The 20,442-nt window shown below is 38.5% G+C and overlaps 1 protein-coding gene across 1 annotated transcript in view; it reads right to left on the bottom strand.

Moving 5' to 3' along the window:
• The window catches only part of lama1 (laminin, alpha 1), a 65,067-nt gene extending 56,010 nt beyond the window's left edge, over positions 1-9,057 (bottom strand). Inside the window, exons 1-3 of the mRNA XM_088919048.1 lie at positions 8,964-9,057; positions 8,314-8,484; positions 7,823-7,935 (exon numbers count right to left, since the gene is read on the bottom strand). Coding sequence (XP_088775174.1) covers positions 7,823-7,935; positions 8,314-8,484; positions 8,964-9,057 — 378 coding nt within the window. The remainder of the gene's footprint in view (positions 1-7,822; positions 7,936-8,313; positions 8,485-8,963) is intronic.
• Between the last annotated feature and the right edge of the window lie 11,385 nt (positions 9,058-20,442).

Here is a 20,442-nt window from a genome sequence, read left to right as displayed (position 1 = left end):
GTGGACACTCAGTAGAGGGGACTGAGGGTAGTATTCACCCTGTACAAAGAGAGTCACATGTTGAGTAATTACACAATCTTTTAAAGGAACCTTTTAATTCAAAACTATAATCATGAATCAAAAGACTGTTCTGTCTGAAAAAGATTCAATGTGAGATAAGCCTTTGAAGCCAATTGAAATGTACTAATCGCATATTCATCCCCCTAGCTCAGTACATGCTAGAAGCACCTGTAACAGAAATCACTGCTATAAATCTTTTTGGAGTGATTTATATATGTTTTACACAATGATGTGGTGTATATTTGCCAATTCTTCCCGGCAAAATTCTTTGTGAGCCTGGTCAGTACCTGGATGAGGAGACCTCCTGGGAAAAACTGAGGTTGCTGCTGGAAGAGGTGTTAGTGGGGCCAATAGGCGGCGCTCACCCTGCGGTCTGTGTGGGTCCTAAAGTTCCAGTATAGTGACGGGGCACAATACTGTAAAAAGGAGCTGTCCTCCAAATAAGGTTAAACCAAGGTCTTGACTCTCTGTGGTCATTAAAAAGAGTAGGAGTGTATCCCTGGTGTCCTGGCCTAATTTCCCCCTGGCCTTTACTAATCATGGCCTCCTAATAATCCCCCTCTATGAATTGGCTTCATAACTCTATTCTCCTCTCCACTGAGAGCTGGTGTGTGATTAGCCTACTGAAACAGTCTGACTGCCGTGGCATCATCCAGCTGAGGCTGCATATTGGTGGTGGTGGAGGGGATTCCCCATTACCTGTAAAGTGCTTTGAGTGGAGTGTCCAGAAAAGCACTATATAAAAGTGTAAGGAATTATTATTATTATTATTATTATTAATTCAATATTACCACTTCACTTTGTCAATATAATCACTGACACTTTGTCAATATAATCACTGACTGTCATGATCACCCCTTGCACAGTGAATTTGACCCCCTTCCATCCGGGTGCCGATTTAGGCCGCCTAGATTCAAGAACAATAGAACAAAGTCATCTTTTATTCCCACAGCAATTAACCTCCTCAATTTGGACAATTGACAGTATATTTGACTTTACTTTTGACACACCTGAAGAAGGCTCCACAGCCAAAATGTTGTCTCTTCTCTTTTCCTTTCAGCATGGAATAAACCTTTACCTGTTCCTTTGGAGCCTACGCATGCTGTCACAGCCACCTATGCCGTGACTTTTTATATATATATATGTTGGCTTCTCATTCTACATGCCTATTACTTGTTAACAGGTTCATGTTGTGTGAAATGTATTGCATTATGTGCAATGTCTTTTACCTGCATGCAAAGCAAATTTCCCATCTGGGATATTAAAGTGCTCAGTTCCACTATCTTAGATCATGTCATCAGGAGTCTTTTTGTTGCACATGAAGACTATTACACCAGATGATTCCATACTGTAATACTCTTTATATCATTAAAACAAGGACAGATTCTGACAACTAGCACCAAAAACTGTAAACTGCGAAGAAAGTTTGCTTCATTTGCCAGATCTGGGCAATGTCTTGGTTGTAGGATGCATATTCCATTTCTTAACGATGATCAACAAGAGTTCCTTGTAATCTTTGCTTTTTAATCACTTTTCCTATTAATTGTTTCAAAAGCTCCTTGGCCTTCATGTTTGATTTGTATCACTGTGTGAAATGTAGCTCCAAATTAAATATCTGAGAAAATGAACAGAGACAGATGGATTACTCTAAAAATAAGATGTTTACCCACAGAGATTCCACTATTTTCTTTAATTTCAAACTAATTATACGCACCTGAACTGAATTAGTGTTGCCATAGCAAAGTATTGTTCCTGCTAAATTATGAATGCTAACGCAAATAAGAATCTTAATCTCATTTACCTTCTACCAACACAGTTAACAACAGTAAAACAACAGTAGAAGTTGGGCAGATTTGAAATATAAAGTCCTACTTGAAAGTGCCATGATTACATGTTTGTACAGCAACAAAAGGGGAAATCTATGCAGGGGGTGAATATTTATAAAGGATACTGTACTGCAGGGGGACCCACTTCATCTACAACTGATGTGCCACCACACCTGAGTTGTCATTTCTCCTGTGTATAAACTTGTAGTATGAAAAGTTTTACCAGTCCCTGTGCTACTACATTTTTTATAGTACACTTCTGTCTCTCAAATGCCAACCTATTTCCCCTAAGCACCCTCCAAGTATACATATCATTTTCATGCAGATGGGGAAATCTTTTTGCTGGTGCAGAGGGCATTTCCTCCTGGAAAATTCTACATTATAGCCACATATTCAAGCCATATACCAAACACTTAGCCCCTGATGTTTTTATGAAATCATAAGACTTGAGCCCTATATTTCATTGCTCCAAAAAACAATACTATTCAAACCATGAACAAATCAATCTAATCTCTACTTAAAATGCCAGTACCAGTTTTTCTATCACACATCAGTAAAATCTCAAGACAATATAGTATATTAAAATATAATTTTAAACATCCAGATAATGATGAGAAACATGAAACCCACATTTACAGTACAAATGTAATGGTCAGGAATTACAATGGAATGACAATGTTTGTCCTGTTTATTTGAAATAAAGCAGTCAACTAGGATGTTTGTGATGATGTATTACATGTTAATTCTTGTGAACTGGTTAATATCTGCTCTTTAAGACAAGGCACAATTCAAACAACCACCAATCATTAGGGAAGCATTAAAATTAAATAAGTGGTGGCTGGATTGAAGTCCACTGTTACACAGAAGCATTTTCTGAATTCCACCACCACCAGTGTCTATAAATTGTTTAGTATCACAAAAGAGTGTTATGTTCCTCAGAGGTTGCTGAAACACTAGTCAACACATGAATTACAGAGGGAATGTAGAACACTGTACCAATACTTACGATCCTACGCTGTACACTAGTCAACAAAGGGGCTGAGATTCTCATGGGATAAAGCATAGCGTATGTTCTGAGTTTACTGCAGATTCACTAGGTGCTGAACTACACTGGAAGCGTGCTGGATGAGAACCCAACTACATCGGTGGTGCGGTGGCTCTGTGCCTGAGGATCTGCGCCTGTGGCTGGAAGGCTGCCGGTTTGTATCCCGCGGCCGGCAGAATAATCCTACTCCATTGGGCCCCTGAGCAAGGCCCTTAACCCCAACTGTTCCAGGGGCGCTGTATAAATGGCCGACCCTGCGCTCTGACCCCCAGCTTCTCTCTCCCTGTCTGTGTGTCTCATGGAGAGCAAGCTGGGGAATGTGAAAAGACAAATTCCTAATGCCAGAAATTGTAGATGGCCATTAAAGTGATCTCATCTTATCACCAAGGGCATCCTATGATGCTGAGACATAAAGGCCTGGTGCAGACGTGCTGGCTTCACCTGGGCAGCAGCAGGACAGGCATGAGGCATGAAAGGGGGAAGGGCAGGGGAATGTGAAAAGACAAAAGGAAGCCGGAGAGGAGGGCAGGCTAAAGAACAGTTGGGCCCTGTGGTGAAGAACACATGCTGCTCTCCCCTGGTTGGGCTGTTTGTGCAATCACCACTCAAACAAAACAGCACAGTGCCGTGTGCTACCACCTTCCTGTCTCCCTACAAGCTGATCAAATACAATGTGCGCAGGATAAACAGACAAGGTCCTGTCCAAACATCTTGTCACAGGTCATCAGTGTTGTCCTAAGGCAATCAGTACTTTTCTGGGACAACAGTGCCAGGGGTAAACTCTTCCAAACTGTTTTCCCACACCATCTTTGGTGGTTACTAATATGTATAGATAGCATCGCATTAATTTAATTATTAGATTACTTTAATTTTAAATATTTTTAACTATGCACTTCAAATAAACGGAAATAAAAAGTAAGTTCAAGCTAAGTTAAAGTTCTGTGAAGAAGAGGAAGTGTTTATCCTATTAAACCAAACATTTTATTAACTTTAATTAGCTGTATTAAAAATGATAATGGCACTTATTGTAATAAATGTCCTTTATGACATTTATATTTAAAATAGTTAAAATTTTCTATTGGCTTTCTATTAAAAAGCAAAGGAATATTTCTGGTAATAACAACAGTAGAAAGAAAAAAAGCCATGGAGATATTGTTCTTTCATTTCTTTTAATATTTTTTGTGAAAAGATGGTTCCTAAATCATGGATGCTCATTAGCAATATGGCCAATGAAAAAAATCTTATTTACATCACATTTATATTTCAGCACAATTGTCTACCTAAAATGAATTATAGTTTACAATTACAGTTATGCCAGTTTCAAAAATAATTACTGTAAAGAGAAAAATATTCATAACATAATTGCACACTCTTGGTTTAAAACAAGTTGTTAAAACTTTTATTCCTCTTCATATAAGGAAAATGTTTACTATGCCTATTAAATTGGTAATAAGTTCTCTACATTTTTGCAGATTTCCAATTTATTACAGAATCTTCTTAGATATCGACATGAATCTGATTTGCGCAAGACTGAACATGCTCTATACTGGACTGTCTATACTTTCAGGCTTACAAAACCTAAAGAATTCAAGTCGTTAACACCCTTCCCCCATCAGGAAGAAACAAAGAAGTTACTCACTGCCACCCATGGTAACAAGTCTGTCTCCATGCGCAGCCTTCTAATGTGATCAAGATGAGTGATAACTGTCTGTACAGACATTAGAATGCTCTCGAGGATACAGGCTAGATATGGGTTCACAGTGGCAGCACATATTGTATTTTAAAACCTATAGTCCACAGTGGTTTTCTATGCTGTCACAACTGCTTAGTGTGCTCCTCTCTCTGAACAGACTGACTGCCTTTGGTCTCCAGTCGTCTGCCTCTTCCAGGTTTCAGGCTCAATTCTCAGTCCAGAAGTCTGTGATTTGATTTCCCTAAGAATGGTGATTTTCTTCTCTCTTTGTTGTTTCTAGGAGCCCCTAATTCTCTCTCACCTGTGCCTTTTATCACCACATCATTGTGTGGATCTCAGCTAGTCAGGGGCATGTTACTGTTGTCCTCTCAAATATTTACACTATTAAACAGCACTGGTTGTTGCAGTAGTGTCCTAAAACCTGATATTTTGGCTTTGCTTTTTAAATTGAGTTCATCACATATAGAAGTACCGCACTCCCTAATGTGCCTACCACCCCAAAGAAGATGACGTATATAAAATTGCACTAGAGGAAAAACAATTCACACATTTTTACACTTGCGGTATGTGTTCCAAGCCATAGCACACAGGTAAGATTCCTTCACTAATCCATTTTAACAGGCCTCCCAATTCAGACCACTATCTTATCATGACAGTGATATGGAAAACAATTCACAGACTGTTTCATGCTACTTTGACTAGTGGGTCTAGCACACATCAAAGTCTTATTTAATTGACCATGGGGCTTATTAGAGACATGCCATACAATTTCTTTCTTAGTCTTCTCTTACTGTTTTTAAGGAGTCACGTTTAAAGGATTGAAAGATACAATGATCATGGCACAGAAAGGCATTTCTGCCTAGCATATGTAGAGACGCCTCATAAATCACGCAACATGAGAACTCGGATAAAGCTGGCAAACTGCAGGGTGTTATTGATGCTCTTTAGTGTAAACAGATTCATCAACATTAGAAATAAACAGCAGCTCTTAAAGAAGAAATCGCAGGGATACACTTTTAAGAATGTCTTATAAAAGGTGTATAGAAAACCCTTAAAAATAGGGAACGTTTTAAAAGCGGCATGAAAGAAAAATGATACACGGCTGTAGACAGACATAGCCCAGAGGCAAAATTAAAAATGAGCACCTGGAAACCTACAGGCAGCCTAGCTTGTGATGTGATCCTTGTATAAGGGCTGCCTCGCTCATTCTGTGAAAAGTGGAGCAGAAAGTACTGTATCTCCCCTCAAATATAATTAGCAAGCTATGTAAGGAAAATGCTGGCACAGTTTCTTATCAGTACTTCATCTCATGTACATCAACATCTGAACCTACGGTGCAATAGGTGAATAAATCAGTGTACAGTAATACAATCTGAATGTCCAAATTGATAATCATTGGTACGCTGAAGATATCAACATTTACTACTAACTGAATGTAAATAAAAAACACTGATACTACTACAATCAACAACTTTTCCCTTTGAAGAAAGAATTCCTGATGTTTAGAATCCACCTTTTTCAGTCATTCTGTATAACCTCACAGGAACATTAAGCTTCTGCAAGCAAGACATCTTCAGACCCCAGTGTGTAGAACCAGCTGCCTCCATCATCACACACACAAAGATCACAACCTTGCAGATTAAATGATAAATACAACACACTGTTTTCAAAAACATTCATCCTTAAAAACATTGAGCACTTTATGTGTTTCTGACACAAGGATAAATGAATCAGGTTAAATGAATCAGGTGCTCATTATTGTTTCTAAGAGAGATGTAACTGGCAACCCACTGAAGCTTAGCAGGTGTGAGCCTGGTCAGTACCTGGAGGGGAGACTCCTGGGAAAGCTAAGGTTGCTGCTGGAAGAGGTCTTAATGGGGCCATCAGGGGGCGTTCACCCCTGGATGGTGTGACAGCAGCCAGAGTGCACCAGTACACTCAACACACACCAGCAATCAGTGGGGAGGAGAGCAGAGTGATGAAGCCAGTTCAGAGAGGGGGATTATTAGGAGGCCATGATTGGTAAAGGCCAGGGGGAAATTTTGGCCAAGATGCTGGGGTAACACCCCTACTTTTTTCGAGAAACGCCCTGGGATTTTTAATGAGCATAGACAGTCAGGATCTCGGTTTTACGTCTCATCAGGACGGCGCCTGTTTACAGAATAGTGTCCCCGTCACTATACTGGGGCATTAGGACCCACACAGAGAGCATGGTGAGCGCCCCCACTAACACTTTTCCCAGCAGCAACCTTAGTCTCCCCAGGAGTCTCTTATCCAGGTACTGACCAGGCTCACACCTGCTGAGCTCCAGTGGGCTGCCAGCTGTGAGTTGCAGGGTGATATGGCTGCTGGCAGTTAGCCCTGGTTTCCATTTACTTAATGCACTGGAGAATGATCAGAACTTCTTTGAATAAGAATGCCTATACATATGTGAACTCATGCTTCCCAGTAAAATATATATATTTTCCCCAATCAACAGTATAAGTTTTACATATATTAAAATAATTGAGTTTTGACTGCAGACTGAGAAAAAGACGGTTCAAGGAAATGTTAGCCCTTTCCAATTCTAGCCAAAACTATCATCCGAAATTATTTAAATCATCACAGAAGTGCCTTAAATTTATATGAAATGTAAACCATACTTTTAATTTAGGATATAATGCAGTTTATACAAATGAGGTACTTTTATTTAGAAAGCATCAAGATGCTGATGCAGTATTTTTTGTTTTGGAACAGGATTAATTCCACTCTGAAAAGCAGAAAGAAGAAAAACAGTCTGAGCCTTTCGAGGTGTGTCTGAGCTGCATGCCGACTCCCCAGTCGAACTTACTCTGGTTTGGCCCTACTCCTCCGATGTAAGCAAACGAGTGACAGAAACTCAGAATTGTGACTCCCACTACATTTCACCGGTCATGAAGCTAAAATTGCATGAAAAAAGTTAGTCAAATATTTTTATAGCTGTGTAAATTTAAAATCTAACATTAGGAAGGCATAATAGGAAATCTAAATCAACTTATTTACTTGTTTCAAAAAACCCATGTAAATCCTAAAATGTATATTTCAGTCCAAAATAGGATTTCACCATTTTTATAATTCAGTGAGAGTCGCTCAAATTAAAATGATCCCCCTGTCTTTCCTGTGAAACGCATGAAGTCCAAGAGCTGTAAGAGTAAGTGAATGATGACGTCATTGACCAACCTGCCGTAAATCCAGTGTTATTGTCACCCAGTGGTACTGTCTGCCGTTTTTGATGCTGGGACTCTGCCACCAGTGATTGGTGCCGTCAATTGCATTTGTGATGGGATGTCGTTCTGCATTTAATCAAAAAGAAATAGAGCAGCAAATTATAGTCAGCTAAACACCATGCCCAGCCTTATGCACTTGTGCCTCAATAGGCTTTTTGCTTACGGATATCTTATGACCTTTATCTACTACAAGTTTTAAAGTGTGTAGCACAGATTGTATCAGTCCAGTCCATGATCTAATCCTGCTGGGATCACATTTTCAGATGAGCCTTTTAGCAGCCGAAGCAGCACCATTCAGTCTCTTAAAGCGGAGCTCAGAATTCCAAAGGAATCTAGGCATAAGCAGCAATCTTGGGATAGGCCTGTGCGTCTTCAGAGCCATTTCCAAAACCAGTTTTCCATTCAAAGAGAAGCACCGAAGCGCTCTTTGGTCTAAGACGTTACCTCGTGGGTTTGTACTGTTGCTGTCGCAGATCCGACACTGAGGGTTGCGGATTTTTCTGCCCGGCACGTGTTCCACCAGCTTGCAGAACATCTCAGGCTCCGTCTCCCCACAGGTGGCGTTGGTGGAGATCTCCGCATTGCTGGCCAGATTCAGAATAGCAGGAAAGAGACCTGAGGACAAAATTGAAAAGGACATACGTGAGCTGCAGCTGTACACACACAGCTTGGTTTCCTCGCGTACAATTTGACTTGCACATAATCTTCCAGTTCGAACAAAAAATATTTATGTAACCAGAGGTTAGGTCCTAAACCTTGCTGTGATTTCTGTATGACAGATAATGCAATTATCTGACTAGACCGTCTCAGACAGAAGGACAGCAGATACAGTATATGGGAAATGACAGGGTATGCAGAGGTCTACTATCTATTATTGGAAGTAATATCTACTTTCACCCCCAAGCCGATACAGTTAAAGTGAGAAACATATTAAGGTGAGAATAAGCATGGAGAAGAAAAGCAAGGAAAAAGAACAACCAGAATCACAGCCTGAAATCGCCAATTCCATAACCTTAGTAGTGATACTGTGCGTGGGGAGAGAAAAGCCACAGCCCGCAGTCATTTTTTCAACCTGCGAGACCTCCAGTGCCCACTTCTTAGTTTCTTGGTGTCGACTGGAGGAGGGATGCAGATCACAGAGGCTGCCTTTGTGAGGCTGACCAAGACGGTCTTGTCGCACTGAAGCATGCCCGTTTCTTGTGGTCCACGTCTAATGTTAAACGTGTCCCAGACTTCCGTTTATTCCTGTTTATATTCATGTAACTTGTAATAAAGGCAAATTTGCAAAGTACATTTTGTGTGTGAAGGCCCGGATGATGCATCAGTAACTTTGTGCTTCAAAGACACCTACTGTACACCCCACCACGGAGCCGCCTTCGACAGCACAGGAAACATTCCCCACATCTGAAGGCTTCTCCTGCGCAATCCGATTGGCCAAAAGGAAAGCCTGAGGGGGAACTAATCAGCACAAACCCAGTGCTTTTCAATTTGTTTTAACCCTCTTGTTTTAACTGTTGCTCTGGGGGGCGTATCTTTGAAGGCTGGATTTAAAAGTGTTTGGACTTATTTGAAATGGGTGAAATAAGCAGGTCTTGGAAAGCTGACAAAGGAGGCAGTGTCCTGTTGCAGATGCTTTTAAAAGCATCGTGAAAACAAGCTGACAGTCTTACTGTCTGCCCCAACATTCCTGGAAGGACTCCACGCTGGGTGAAAAATAAAAAGCACTTAAGACAGGAACATGGACTTGTAAGCAAAGTGTATGATTGAAAAATATCTAGCGCAATACAGTCAAAATCCTTTCACCATTCCAATCCACCCCTATCACCACTATGAGCCACAACCATTTCAAGCACATCACATCATAACAGCCACCACTGTTGATAGTAACCCTGATCAACTCTGATCAGACATGAATAATTTAACTTATACAGAAAATATAAATGTATTTAATATAATAATATAATATGTGCATAAAGACTCAACTTCATTTTAAAAAACGAAACATGCTAATTACAAAACAAAATTAAAAATAGCATTATAAACTGGATGAATTAAACTTCAATTCAAATTTACGAAATTTGTTTCTAGCATAAAAAGAAACTATTCTTCACCACCGAAAACATATCCAGATCTGACTATACAGCCTAATGTTGAAATGTGCTGAGAAGTCTCCAAAGATAAAAAAGGGCTAAAGGTTAAAACCCACCAGAAAAGGCAATTACTCTAATTACATAGTAGAAAGAATACTAATTTCTGCTTGTCCCAAGGGAGTGCAAGCAGACAGTCACAGATAAGTCACTGAAGAACCCCTATGAAACCCAGTCAGATGCAGTTAGAAACATTCCTGAGATCAATGTATCAAGTATAAAACTGACTACCTCGAGCAAGCATGAGTAAGCGGGCATCTGATACCTCAGACAAACTGAAACACCAATTGAGAAGCTTCTTATCAAGCATTGTAGCAAACTACCCGTGAGTGAACCTACAGTGGCTGAAATATTCACAGGCATGGCCCTAAATTCTCTTTTGTCCAGTATATATGTTGTTTTCCATTGACCTATCTGGTGAAATAAAGCATTAAATGACACCAATGTTTTATTTGATGGTAACAGAGGTACAAAGGTGAAGAAAATCTTTAAGAGGCCTGAATGCCCAAGTTTGACACATTATACAGAAAAATACAGAATCACAAAGCTGATAACAGCTCAAACCACTATAATTTTCTTTAATCTGTGGTATTGTTTTTTTTTAAATGGGGAAAACAATTTAAAACTATACAAAAAAATATTTAAACATGAATCCATTTACTAAGGTGGAAGATGTTAAGCAAACAAGTAATGCAACACTGGTCAAATGTGTAGTATCTTAAGTCAGCCTGGCATTCACCTGGATATGTGAAATTTCCAAAAGGATTTCAAAAAATACATTTCTTAAAATGCAGTTTTTACATTCCTGCAAAAAAAACTGAAAATGCTGAAACAAAAAAATAGGACTGTGAACGGATTTATATGTAAGACCAGTTTACAGATTAGAAACCAATGTGAACTGTGCAAATACTACAAACTAATCACTACTGTATCTCACTGGGGCACATTTGTTTGTGTTTAGAAGTTACATTGACAAATGAAATTTGCAATATCACTATAGCACACATGAACAATATTTTTTTGCGAGAACTAAGCAAACTTTCTTACTAAACAATTTCAATATGATATTTAATAAAGCTTGTGCAGTCAAAGACAGAACAAAACCCATTACTGTAAAAGTAAGAGCATCAAGTGGTCTGGTGATACTGACCCTGTGCATTCATGGTGCTCATAATTAAAATTGATCATTTCATTGCATAGAACGTTGAAACCATGAATCAATATTATTTTTACAAATTATTCAATCAAAGTATTATTCTGCACCATGACTAGTGTAATACCCATACAAATTCCTGTTAAGATGGTTAAGACGATGACAAACGACAGGAGGGAAAAATAAAATCGGAAGAAGGAGCCACATGCCGTGAGTTTGTGTTTGCGCCGGAAATTCACTTGTCTGGCAGTAATAGGTAGGAATATGCTTCGTTTGTTTGAGCGACTACTCAAATGCATAGTGCTCGTTTTTTAACGAGGGATGAGTGAAGTAATAGCTCTACAGAGAAACACCGATACCGAGTATAGTAGAAGCGGTATCAATCACAATGGGTCCAAAAGTAGAAACCACATTTAAAAAAAAAAAACGTCTTTCATATTAACTCAATATTTTTGTTAAACCCATTCAGGAACAACCTCTTTTAGTAAAGTGTTGGACTAATTAATTATCAACAATTCATTTAGCAATGATGAAAGGATATTTAAGGTGTAACTATAACCTACTGTAAAGATACCTAAGAAAGACATTGTCTGAACTCGGTACAATCTGAATGTGTTTTGGTGATTTGATTGTCCCAGAAACTGTAAATTCCATTGGCAGACTTTAATTAATGTGTGTTGTGTAAATCTTATGGACATCTCTACCATTTTACTTCATCTCCTTAGAAACCAAAAGGGAAAATCAGATAATCAAAAGGATGTGACATTTATTTTGCATACAATACCCTCAACCAAATTGTAAAAGATCACACAACTACTTAAAGTACTTTACTTCACATCAATAAATTCAATCATAAGTACTAAACCACTGATAAGTAGTTTAGTCTGATCTGGGATGAATCTTTGGTTTTCTCTGGAAGAATTATTTCCAACAAGCTATTATATTTATGGAGACAGTAGCACTGTATACTGTGATGTCAGGAGAAGATAAGATTAATTCTGAACTTGTGCATCCTTCATGTAATGTAAGTACTGTGTATATTTGTAACAGATGTTCATTTTACTTTTGAAAAAAAAGAAACCCTATTCAACTGAATGTTGAAAGTTTTAAAGATGTTTTCAAAAACCTTCAAACACAAAGGGCAACTTAAAATGCTGGAGTAAATAACTATAACACTATAAACATAGAATAACTGCAGTTATAACTACAGTATACACTATAGGTATACAGTTTCTGAAACAGTTATTCTAGCAGAAAGTGATTTGTAGAACATCATAGAACCGATCAAATGTCATCAGTCTGTGTTGTTTTATTTTTTAAACCAATGAATTGTCATTTTCTAAAATGAACCATAGAACGCCACTGCTAAAAAACATTTCATGGGGACAAGTACAGGGTTTTACATGCAGGCTTTAAAAAACAAACTATAAACACTGTACAAAATGGTAAAAACTGAGCCAGAAGAGGCTCCTTATGAAAAGATTTTTTTACCAACAACAGTCTAAAACTGCTTTCATGTACTTTCATACTGATTGTGTCTTTTACTTATTAGCACTAATGTGCACTTTTCTTCTGTGGGCTGGACAGATGGAAGCACATAGATCAGGGGAGACCATACAGTAGATATTCAGTGTACCCCATACAGTTTTACATAAATATTGACGTTATATGCACCTAGATGAAAGATTGTGTTGCAGGATATAGCTCCACAAAGGGAGGCTGCACTTGCCCCTATTTTATTAAATAAGTCTGTATCTTCTCTGCAAACATTCTTGCTTGAGTTTAAACAGAGGGTGTGTAAATAACGGTCCCAACAGACTGAAAACAGACTGTGAAAAGCCGGTAAGAAGCCATGAGAAGTTTCACTGGGGAAGTTAAAAGCCCTCTCCCCACAACATCTGAGCATCTTTCAATCTGAAGGGCAAAACTATTGAGTCAACTATTCTTCATAAACACAGTTTGTATATTTTAATCCAAATGTTTTTTTTAACTCTTATATAACTGTTACACACTTAAAGTAAACCAAAGAAGGCATACACTATTTGTAAATTATTCAAGAATGTATCACTTTTGCATCATTATTTGTGAAAGAATCTCAAATGCGGTTTGTAGAATAACAGAAGTGTAATTTACCCAGTGAATCAACAGATAGAAATGATCAAAGGCTTTTCAAAGCACCAAACGATCTGTCAAATAGCTCAGTCAATGAAGTCTTGCGTGTATTCTTAGCACCTCTTAAGGTGATGCCTTGTGCTACACAAGCAATTAAATCACAGAGCTGATGAAATGGTGTGAGAAAGGAATTGAAGAAAGCACGATGACGCTCGGCAAATTGGAAAACTTTAAATAAAAACAGAATGATAAAACTGAGAAGGCTATCTTTTTAAAAACATGCGGTCAAGCTCAGTCTAAACAAAAAAGGCTGAAGGAGCTATAAAGGAGACAAAAACAACAGAGCTATATTCTACATATACCTACCTTCAAACTGTTAGTGTGCAGGCCTGAAGGCAAAAAATTCCTAGATATTGCTGTAACAGGGCTATTAACAGCTCTATTACGTGCGTCTGCATCAGAACAGAACATGACAGTCATTCATACTGAACTGCTGGTTACTGTGGTTTGGTAGATGGGACTGATTCCAAGTAGATAATAGGTCTACTGGACCAAAAAGAAAAGCCTGTTAAACCATCCACAGGGCCTTCCTGGCTGTGTGGGTGAAAGAAAGAATCCTTTCTTTCACCCACGCTGCCAGAACTGCAGGGATTATGTCTAACCGAAGTAGCTGGTATCTTTAATATCACGCCAGCTGCTCAGCTTCACCTGTTGGCTTCTTCGTTCACTGCACTGCTCTTCTTGAACTGTGGCCGGTTCCTGGGTTTTGTAGACATGGGGATAAACAACAGTACCGCACAGTGGCCTTTAAATTGTCATGCAGGCAGGGCTAGCAAAACAATAGAAGATGTGTACAACAAGGCAGCAGGAGTCGAAAGGAAAGCAGGAAAGATATCCATTAGTACTGTATCAAGTCTGCTAAATGAAGCCCTCATTTTAGAGGGGTCGTCGTTTAGCTCATTCTATTTATTCACTATGCTGCACAGAAGGGTGAATGTCACACTAAGTTCAAATAAAGACTGGCCTTCAGCAGGAGGGACACAGGGGCGGCTGCCATTAGCCTTTCATTTCTGAACTCTTTCATCTTTGAGAAGATTGTTAACTTGACAAATCTAAGAGATATTCCCATAATTTATCAGACATTCTGCAAGGAGTATTGCGTAACAACGATAAAGGGCTCCAGACAGCTGATTTAGGGAGATTAAGTTGGAGGGCTTGCTTTAATTCAGGCCTTTTCCCCTTCACATTCTTCTCTTCCCAGCCCCCGACAATCCTGACCAGATCACAGGGGTCGGCTTTACTGTGAAAAATCAAGATCATGTTTCAGCATGCCAAGAGGTATAGACTTAACTATGCATTCATTGGACTGAACTAGTTCCAAAGGTTAACCTACCAGAGGGCTTCGAAAACCATGCTGATAATTTTGCAGAATTCCTGTTGTCTATGGGAACCTGTTTCTTTTGGTTACAACATAATGCCAATGGTTTACTCATTAGTCTTTCATCAACATTCAAGAAGCACAAGCCAAGCATGCGAAAAATATCCCTTAAAGATTCAGAAAAGTCACAGAATGTCACTCTTTAAATTGAAGGACTTTTCTTTAAACCTTCCCTACATTATAGCTAATAAAACAGAAGGTTCTTGTTCTTGAAATGCTTTCTGTAGTATTTACGTCAACCTTATACCTGTTTTTTTGTTCCTCAAAAAGAAACAACAGTCTGAAGCTATAAGGTACCGCCTAAAGAAGACATCTTAAGCTTTTCTTAAGTTTAAGTTTGGTTTTATTTCTTACACAATAGTACCCAGGAGTTAAAACAGAAGGAATGGTTGAGTAATGTGGTTCAGGTCAAATATTGCCATGTGAACCCTGTACAGGCCCTGTTTTCTGTGGCCTAATGTGGCAGGCCTGATTAAAACCCCATAGGCATAACATTAAGATAAAAAGGACCGTTTAGGAGGAAACTCATTCCCCTGTGGGATTCAAAGCAAGATGATTCACACTGGGGTTCTGCTTACCATTTCTTTCAGTCTAGACACTGTAAATCATCTCTTTTGTCCCATAGCTCAAAGAAAAAGCTTTGTCTTTTGACTTTCAAAGTCCAGAACGATAGCATTTTTCTAAAATTACTTTGAAAATTTGCCCTTGCCCTTGTAGTATGAATGCTGTTAAGAACCCATTATTCCAAACTTGACTGCTAGGTGAACTGGTGGCTCCTTCATGCTCTGCAGCAGAGAATCATATTTTGTGAAGATGATAATTAACAGTTCAGACCCCTTGGCCCTTTCTGGACAAATAACATTTTCCTCAGAGGCTCTGCACCTCTCCTGTAACAGTACCATTTACATAGCGTGAGAGTATCCCTCAAAGTAGAGTCAGAAGAAATGTATCCTACAGGACATTCTGGTGTGGTCACAGCAGGCAGGACTGTTCTGACTTTGGAGGAAAGACACACGTTTTTAAACAAACAAGATCTGCAAAGAAAAGCATCCCACTCTTATTTTATCAAGTGCTAAAGGCAAACATGGATTTAATTAGAAACAACTGTTCTCTGTTAGAGTGGGTTATTTGAGAACTATTTTCAAAAGACTTTGTGGTGTGTTATTTTACTTGAAAGGCCATTTAGATCTTAGCCGCATTGACCTCAAATGTTTTAAATGAATGCAAACGTGTAATCTCTTTTTCAAGTTGAACACTTCCAAAAGACCTCCAAAAGCATTCATGTAAAACACTTTCACATTGTATGAGCTTTTCATCTACAAATAGTATGAACAAATTAATAAAGAAAACATAAAGGCACTCAAATGAGTGTGCATTATTTTATCCATTTGAAATACCACTGAAATATAAACAGACTTACAAATATATAGTGTGTGAGATATTTCATCTGTTTACAAAGGCCTAGATTCCTAAACATTGCTTTACAAAGAATAATTCACAATTTCTTCTCTGGAAATATACACATATATTTGGTTTCAAGTTTTACGGAAGAGGATTTGTCATTTCTTCAAGCTCCCAAAACCTCCTGTTAGAGCCACCATTGGTTGTGAATTTGAATTGTGATTCACTAGGGAGGTTTGCTTGTAAAGGGGAAATGGAGATCCAATTTCTCAGACTGGTTATTAAATCACAGTTACAAAATATTAATTGATGTTATAGATAAACTTTACAAATGTCAAATTCAGCACAAAATGACGAACTTTGCAAAAGCACTGTAAGTCACCATGTTGCTGCAAACTCACATTCGAATTCACATGAATTGCGACAAGATGCAGCCCTTCCCGCTCACTAGTCTCCGTACTGACTTACGTCATGCGATGTACAAGAGAACAAGTACATGTTGTACAGCAAACATTTCACAGCAGAAATGTTCCAATGTGATCTGTATGCAGACTAGTGTAAGTAGGTAGCATTTGTCAGCAGAACTGTCTCGAAGACGAGAGCAATATTTCTATTGGATTAAAAGAGATGTACTCACCAGCCTGCTCGTGCCTGAATCACAGACCATGGCATTGTACAGACCTGAACATTTTGTCAATTTTGTGAAGGAAATTGGAGGTTTTACAAGTTAATTTGTACATTTTACTTTTACTGAGGTTTGAAATGCCCTCAACAATGCTGATTTTTTTTAACCCCAAAGTACAAAAACAGTATTGTAGTTCACCTTTAAATTTCTCTGGACACAAGGGAGAAATGTGCAAGCAAAGCAGCTCAGATACATACTGCAAAGACGGAGTAGTTTCAGGATCCCATTGGCTCAGCATCCAAGTGATGAACAATTAACAACTGAGTGATGACCTTGGATCTATCTGACTCTTTGCATAGCTTGGTCTATGTAAGCTCAGTGATACATGTCATATCGCCGGGAAAAACTGTGAGTAATTGAAAGGGGGACTGAAGTCCCAGTTTCTCAGACCGGTTATTCAACCTCGGTAAAAAGATAATGTCATTGACGGTATCGCAAAAATGTATAAATTCCACACACTTTGTGAAAGTACTGTAAGTTGCCATGTTGTTGCACATTCGCATTCATGCTGCCCTTCGTGCTCACTAGTCCCCATATAACCATTAAGCAATAAGTTCCAATTTTTTATGTCTCATGAAAGTTTTTTCAATAATGTTTTCCCTATTATCTACTGTATACTGTATACTGTATATGGAGAGAAAGGATAAAATGAACACTGTGCCACTGAGCTAGTTGAGCCAGAAAGATGCAATGAAAGTAGTTAATTGCACAGCTAAAAGTGACGCAAAACAAAGAATAGTTGTAATTCCTCCAAAGCTTAAAAAGAGATGCAACATCACAGAATCAGGCAAAAGTAATGATACCGTGTAAAATACATTCACTCAGTAGCTTTAGTAATGAATACCCTCCTTTTCTTTATCTTATCTTTAATTTTCACAGAAATGTCTTGAGTAAATGTTGAGTTGTCTAGAAACCTACGATTAAAAAGAAAGTACAAAGACCCAGATCCCTAATTACTGCATATCTTTGGGCAATATGACATTGACTGTTTTAATAACCTAAAAAGCAAGCCATTACATACTGCCTTAGAAAATAAGCACTTCAGTATAATTGGGCCATGTAATTTATGTTAGGAAAAACACTCTTTAAATAGATTAATAACGTGGAGTGGTTGCAAAGTTGCACTAATAATAAGCAGTTCCACAGCATTAAATTAGTAGAAGTAATCATGGTAAGTATTCGTACAGGACCTCAAAACAAAACTTTACATCTGCACAAGAAAGCAAACAGATCTAGTATTCCCACAAATGTTCTAAATGCTGCCTTTGTTTACTCTTAATACACCACTGTGGGAAAAGCAATACAGATGTATTTTAACTCATTTTTTAAGCATGTAAAAAGGAATGGGAAGTTGAAATCCTACAGCAGGCAGTGGTCTATTATTCTGAGCAACACTCAAAAATGGCTGAGACTTGTCATTTAGACTCATTCTACCCAACAGAGAACAAAGAGAACTTCCTGGCAGCCCTTAATTTAACACATTCTGCACATCATTGTTCAGCTGACAGTCACACCAGTGCAGCAGTCAAGAGCGCCCGGCAATCAAAAGCTCCAGGAGAGAAGTGTCATGAAAAACATTTCCATGGAAGACTGAAATGGCAGTGAATTTGTGTACAATGCTGTACTACATGCTCACACTTTTCTTAATATGTAGAAGTAGTGACCTTTTTGATGGCCTCATACCAGACACAATATGATGGAGAAGACATTTTTATCCTGAGACCAAATTTTCCCACCTTCTATCAAGCCACACTTCAACAAAGCGCTTAAATCCTGACGGGAGAGTTGTGTGACTGTTTCACACTTAGGTTTATTCTACGAAGTCGGGAAAATACATTGCCTAATAAGAAACAGGAAAGCAGTACAAGAGAAGTCCGAGTTCATTTTTTCTACGGCATGTTGTTTTTGTGTAAACCTGTTTGTGCACTCCATTGATGCAAGATGTACATAAATGCATCTGATTTATATAACAGATTGTCATGAAAACGTAAAGAAAAACAGTCTCGCTACATCCTGCTTCACCAGAGATTTTGTTTTAACAACAAAGGTGTCAGCTATTAAATTCCATATTGTATTGCACAGTCCATGATAACAGACACCAGGAAAATAAAATCTACTACAACAGCACGCCCTGTCCTCTGTGGGGCCACATGCAGTAGTGCTTAGGGCTCTGGACCCATTCCTAGAGATCATTAGTTCAAGTCCTCAGAGATAATTCTGCTGTTGTTTCCTTGAACAAGAAACCTTACCCCAATGGCTTGAGCCAGCCCAGCTGTGTTAATCGCTTCCAGAATTATGGGAAGAACTTAATGTCCAAACCAGGGAGCATCTTATATTCTCAGCTCACACAAGGCCACAGAAACTTGCAAAATGAGCAAAAACTCCAATATCTTGAGCAACTCGTACTCATTAAGCATACAGCCTGGGAGATATGAGGTCTCAGCCCTTGCCTTGCCCTATTAATTTAACTTCACACCAAGGTAAAATCAAAAGTGAATTCGAAATATTTCATTCAAAACAGGAAGACCCTAATTAAAATACATAAAAGCAGTGCTTAAATAATACTAAAACCACAGTTTGAGAGATTTGTAGCATGCACTTATAATGCTGTACAATTATGGTCAACAAAATATGTGAAGCATGAGTGGAAAAAAAAGGATTACAACTACTGTGAGAAAATTTACTTTATATGAAAACACCTCCCAACAATTAAAACTTTCATTTTTTAATTTGTCAATTTAGCCTTGCGTCAGTCATTATGTGGCCCAATACACTGGAAAGAAATAATCCAGCTAAGCAAAAATTCAGCCCAGTAACCGACTAAGAATATCTTCAGCACAGAATTTTGTGAAGGATAAATGAAAGACTTGCAATACCACTTCTAATCCTTGTTAACTTCAAAGGATCACACTGCTATCACTTATTTTCACAGCCTCCGGGGCCTACAAAGCGCACGGGGAGAAAATGATGATTTCTTAAACAGATAAGTACTAACCAGTAGTTAAACGGTTTTTAAACTATTAACCTCACCTACGTGCTCAGCCGGCTGAGACTATAAAGCACTTTTAATACACTCGCGGAGCCTCAGGTAGAATCTCCCACCAGGCCGACGGAATACAGTAAATGCCATTTGAACTCAAAACAGCGTTTGGTTTCTCACATGCAAATATCTTCCTTTCTGTTTGGCTTTGATGATGGGATTAAGACCCTCTTTTCTTTGTGGTGACAGCAGGCAGGCTGTTACTGAAAATCCATCACCTGAAGTGTATCTAATTAATGTGCTAATTAAATGGCCTTTCCCCCAAAAAAATCACGCACAGTACATTATTATTGCCATTATTAATGTATGTATGGACCGTTACTAAATTCCATGAAGGAAAAGAACTCAAACCCATCTCCGTTTCGTCGTTTTTCTCACCCAAAGCAAAAACAATGAGATGAATACAAAGATTCAACTTCGGGTGTTTTTTTTTCGTACTATTCACAAATGTACAGTGTCAAAAATTTAAAATACACCACAAAATCAAAGGACACCGAAACTCACTTTAAAGTTAAACGTAAATTGTTCTTCTTACAGGATTTTCATGTGTTTCAAAGTTAATGATAATAATAATATATTATTATTGGAAAAGGTTAC

Source organism: Atractosteus spatula, chromosome 6 (genome assembly GCF_055471065.1).
Source record: "Atractosteus spatula isolate fAtrSpa1 chromosome 6, fAtrSpa1.hap1, whole genome shotgun sequence".
NCBI classification, from domain to species: Eukaryota; Metazoa; Chordata; class Actinopteri; order Semionotiformes; family Lepisosteidae; genus Atractosteus; species Atractosteus spatula.
The sequence above is the reverse complement of the archived record's forward strand: the minus strand, read 5'-3'. Positions and strand labels throughout refer to the sequence as shown.